This window comes from Henckelia pumila, chromosome 3 (assembly GCF_033568475.1).
Source record: "Henckelia pumila isolate YLH828 chromosome 3, ASM3356847v2, whole genome shotgun sequence".
In the NCBI taxonomy this organism is placed as follows: Eukaryota; Viridiplantae; Streptophyta; class Magnoliopsida; order Lamiales; family Gesneriaceae; genus Henckelia; species Henckelia pumila.
Genome location: NC_133122.1, coordinates 190,813,116 through 190,818,275, shown reverse-complemented (window position 1 = coordinate 190,818,275; position 5,160 = coordinate 190,813,116). Strand labels below are relative to the sequence as shown.

Here is a 5,160-nt window from a genome sequence, read left to right as displayed (position 1 = left end):
GAAACATACCTTTCTTTTCGAACCATGCCTTATGTTTCAGGCAATATTTCTGAAAGTGTCCTTGTTTTTCACAAAATCGACACTTAAGATTGTTATGTTCCTTTTTCTTGGACTTGGGCAAATGACTCATTCACCTTACGTAGCCTTTGTTTACCATTTCCCTCTTTCTTTCCAGCTCCTTGATTGGTTACAAGATGAATTGAATGAGTTCCTTGATTCTTAAGTCTTGTTTCCTCTTGAACTAACATACTGTGAAGTTCATTCACATTCAATTTGTCTTTCATAATATTGTAGTTCATTTGGAATGAACCATACTCAGATGGTAACGAGTTTATGATAAACTGAATAAGGAAATTCTCATCTACATTCATCCCCAAGGACTTAAGTCTTGTTGCAATGTTCGTCATTTCAATAACATGCTCATGCATGCTACGAGAACCATCAAACTTCATGGTGGTTAAAGTAGTCATTAGTGTCCCCAGGTAGCAGTGTCGGCTCCAGGGGGAGGCCACCTAGGCAGCTGCCTAGGGCCTCCCCTAGGGTAGGGCCTCAATTTTTTTTAAAAAAAAATTATATTATATATGTATGTTTTATTTTTTTCTATTCAAAATCTTTGATGGATTATATATGGTTCATGGATCTTTAAATATTTTGTAAAAAAATTGAAAAGTTAATATTTTTTTTTGATTTTGGTAATTTGTTTTGTTTACGTAAAAATAAAAAAAATTCTTTATAAGATACACAACTCTTTTTTCGTTAAATTTTTTCTTTCAAGAGTAAGATTGCTCAAAGTGGGTAAATTATCGTATCGTTTTTTGTACAATGCGTTGGTGTTTTTATTTAATTTTTAACTATTTTATTTTTGAAATTTGATCTTCGGGATTTTAATTTCTTACATATTTTAGTATTTAAATTATAATTTTTACTTGTTTTGTTATATTTAAAAAAACGAAAAATCAAGTATTTATGTTTTCTTAGTTTTATGATTCTTACTATGTTTATGTTATAAATCTTTTTTAGTTTTAGTTTTTTTTATTAAAAATTCAATTCAATTGTTTATGTCATTATTTTTAGTCGCAAGAATTTGAAATTTTGATTATCACATAAAATTAGTGTATTGATTCTTTTTTGTTGAAAATTTGACAGTAAATAAAATCAGTGATTAATCTTTTATTAACATCTAAAATATATTTTATATTGTTTTTATATTATATCTCATATCATCGATCCATATTTGTTATTATTTATTTATTTATTTATTTGTATTTGTTTTGTTAGATTTTCTTGTGAATCATGACGAGAAAAATAACATTAGAATCTGGAAGTTCGACGAGAAAAAAATGCAATAGATTTATTAAATTATACATTGGTGATCGTTAAGTTCATTTTAATTATTACCAATTCATATGTAATATTTTATATTTAATAAAAAAAATTATATAAATCTTAAATTAGCCTAGGGCCTCCAATTTTCTGGAGACGGCCCTGCCAGGAAGAAACTTATCACCAGTTTGGGAACACTCTCCCACAAATTTCGTAAATTCTTTAACATTTTCGGTATGAGGAAGGGCGGACTTGATGTTGTTTTCCACACTCATTCGCATAAACATTAAGCTTAGTCTATTCGATCTTTCCCAAGCATCATGAATGTTCTTTTCATCATCACTGCTAGTATCAGTAATAACAGCAGGTTTCTCAACTTGAAGTGACAAATCAAGACCCAAAACACCAAGGTGAAATTGAATTTGTTCGCACCAATTAATCAGGGAAGTTGAGACCATTAAAAATTGAAACAGACGTAACATGCGATTGAAGTGAAACAGGAATAGGTAATATTGCAAGAATAATATAATGATCACTTGTCATTAATGCTTTAAGTATGACTTAATTATAGATTCAACACTCATAAATATTAATGTATACTGATGTTCACCTTTGAATGATCCAACAATATATAAACATTATTATGCTTAATGATTTACTGTAATTTGGTAATCAAAATATTTAAATAAAATTATTTTGTTATCTTTGGATATACAAAATATCTAACATAATATGTTAATTACCACAGTTTATTATATTCATAAACTGTAAGAACAGATGATCAACCTATGGGTGATCTTTAAATGCCTTATAGTTATGAATTTTAATTACCTATAACTATTTTCCAAGCATCACATACTTATAGGTAATTAAAGTTTGATTATATAATTTAGAACTTATTAACTTTATGGTAAGATCACTTTAGTGATTAACAAACCAACATAAAATAAATCCAAATTATATAACGTTCATTAATTGAGACAGAATATATTATGCCATCATCATTAGTTTCATAAAGTCACAATTCAGAATATAATACTTGAACAGAAAGACATGATCATAAGCCATCATTACTACTGAGTTAACATTAATTTTCAAAATCCAAACACAGTAGATACGGTAATGGAGAGAATTGAAATTTAGTGGGCATAAACCTTGGCCAATACATACATTAATTCGACATATGTAATAACTAATAATAGGCAAAAGGTTATTCCCACGGTAGTGGAATATAATCCTAATTGAAATTTAGGGTTCCTTAATTGTAACATAAACGAATGAAAAATCATGAGTTCCAAAACCATGCTCTGATACCACGTGTAATCATATAAAAATTCATGTTAAAACTTAAAGAATTGAGCTTAGAATTTCATGATAATCACACTCATATTCATATAGAAAAGAATTAAAACACTAACTTTGAGTAGCCATAAATTTCTTTTGGTAAAAGAATGAAGAAACTGTTTATCTCTCTTACCATATATGCCGTTCTACTATTATAAGGGAGATAGTTTCTGATAACTGATATCAGATAACTACAAGTTCTATCAACGTGTGTGTTGGTGGTAGAAAAACCACTTTCAAAACTAATAAACCTTATCAAATAAATATTATCTATTTAAACCATAAATTAGATATTGAAACTATTAATTAAATATATATCTAATGAAATAGCTAAAATCGAGCCATATGATTGCTTCCAATCCAGCTGATATCATATTTTTCCCCAAGCTCCTTTCCCTGCTGCTTCAAAATTCAACCTTTTCTCAACGTTGAAGAAATAATATATTGATTATTAATTATTGAACTTGAATATGATTAAAGAATTTTAACGATTGGTTCCCACTAATACAAATATGGCTTCAACTAGCTAGCTAGGTAGCATATATAAAATAACCTGAACGCTTTAGCTTTTGCTCCTAAAGCCAAATACCTGTTAGCAAAATGGTTATTTGAAATAAAATGTTAATTAATAGTAAAGCCATTGATCCGAATTTTAACAAAAAAAAAAAAAAAAAAACTAGATGAAAAACCCAACAAAATGAGATAAATAGAAATGGCCGCCAGTAGGTCATTTGAAACAAGCTGTTATTTTTAATCTAATAATTCCGACGACGACGTTGCATGATAATTAACATGCAAGTTTAATTTGTGTTAGTCAGCACCCATTATTGGTTACAATTAACTTCCATGTCACTTTCTGGATCAGCCAAATGAGGATGACTGCTACTGACCCTCTTGGACTTGAGAAAATGAATCAGCCCTTGAAGAGCAGATTGAGCATCGTCATCCCTCATCAGTTCTTCTGCAACCTCTGCAGGCGTGACTCTCATATTCTGGATCAAATCCTCAATCTCTCCGAAACACGACGAGTACTGCCCATGATCATGGATCCCAAGATATGTTGAGGCCAATAGTTTGAAACCGTCTAGAGTGAGGTAGGACATGTGAATGTGCATGTCCATCCTGCCAGGCCTCAACAAAGCCGGGTCAAGTTTGTCTCTGTTGTTCGTCGTGAAGATTATGATTCGCTCATCCCCACAGCTCGACCATAGCCCGTCCACGAAGTTCAGCAACCCCGACAGCGTGAACTGTTGATCGGGCCGATATTGGCCCGGTCCATTTGCGCACGTTGGCCCGTTTCTGTCGAGCAACTGATCTGTACTGCAATCAATGTCTTCAATCACGAGTATGGATCTATTTGCTGTCCTAAGCAAAATTTTTCTCAAATCCGAGTTGCGTTTGATGTTAGTCAGCTCCAAATCATACACGTCAAACTTGAGATGATTGGCAATTGCAGCGATCAAACTGGATTTTCCTGTACCCGGAGGCCCGTACAACAAGTACCCTCTCTTCCAGGCTCTGCCTACTTTCCTGTAAAACTCTCTTCTACTCAAAAACCTTCCCAAATCATCCATAAGAGCCTGTTTCTGCCCACAGTCCATGGCAATTGTGTCAAAAGTGGATGGGTGTTGGAGATTAATAGAATCCCACACGTTCGAAGATGTGTAAGATGCAGCGCAAGCCAACGTGTGAAGCTTAACCACATTATTCTCTGCTCTGATGGAGTTGGCCTTTTCCAGCACGAAAGGCACGTACGAATCCAACACTTTATCCGTGTACTTCTTATCGAAACACAGCTCGAAATACCGTCTCTCCGATTCAAGGAGAAGAATATCAGTTTCTTCATCGATCACTTTCGAAGTCTTTTTCATCTCCTCGTTCACGAACCGCCATAGAAGCTCCATCCCTTGGAAGGAATCAGCGATCTTCTCAGATTGAGCGAACTTGATGCTCACATTGGTGTCTTTGTGGCGCTTGCTGATCTTCACACGCTCAATATTTGGCCTGGTTTTGGTGCAGAGATAGATTTCAGCAGCGCTGTAAATTTCGTTCATGGACATACCATCTCTTTCTTCGATAACAATGGTGGCGTTAATATTGCAACTTTTTGGCATGAAATAGAGATGAATTTTGTTGAGTATATAGTCTTGAACCTGGCCAGGCACAAGTTGGCTCAAAATAGTCTGAAGCATCAGAAGTAGAGCTGAAATGGAGGCGTATAAGGTAAAAATGGAAGATGCGGGAGGCATGCCGGAGAATATCGAAACCGCCATGTATAATCGACTGTGTAAGGTCAAGCTACGTTGAAATATATATATATATATATATATATATATATATATATATATATATTTGTTGAGGAATGCTCAGTTGTCCAACCATGTTTTTCCACTTGCTCCGCATCCGGTAGTGGGTTTTAGTGGTTTTTGTCTCTTTTTATTTTTGCATCACTAAAACCCACTACCGGATTTTAGTGGTCGCGGACCAAGTGGA

The 5,160-nt window shown here is 33.5% G+C and overlaps 1 protein-coding gene across 1 annotated transcript; it reads right to left on the bottom strand.

Moving 5' to 3' along the window:
- Nucleotides 1-3,491: 3,491 nt before the first annotated feature.
- Nucleotides 3,492-4,940, bottom strand: LOC140890213 (AAA-ATPase At3g50940-like). The gene has a single exon (XM_073297972.1). The coding sequence runs from the start codon at nucleotides 4,938-4,940 to the stop codon at nucleotides 3,492-3,494; it is 1,449 nt and encodes a 482-aa protein (XP_073154073.1).
- Between the last annotated feature and the right edge of the window lie 220 nt (nucleotides 4,941-5,160).

What these genes read in the sequence shown, in the direction of transcription:
- LOC140890213 (XM_073297972.1), bottom strand. Translation starts at nt 4,940, where the DNA reads ATGGCGGTTTCGATATTCTCCGGCATGCCTCCCGCATCTTCCATTTTT.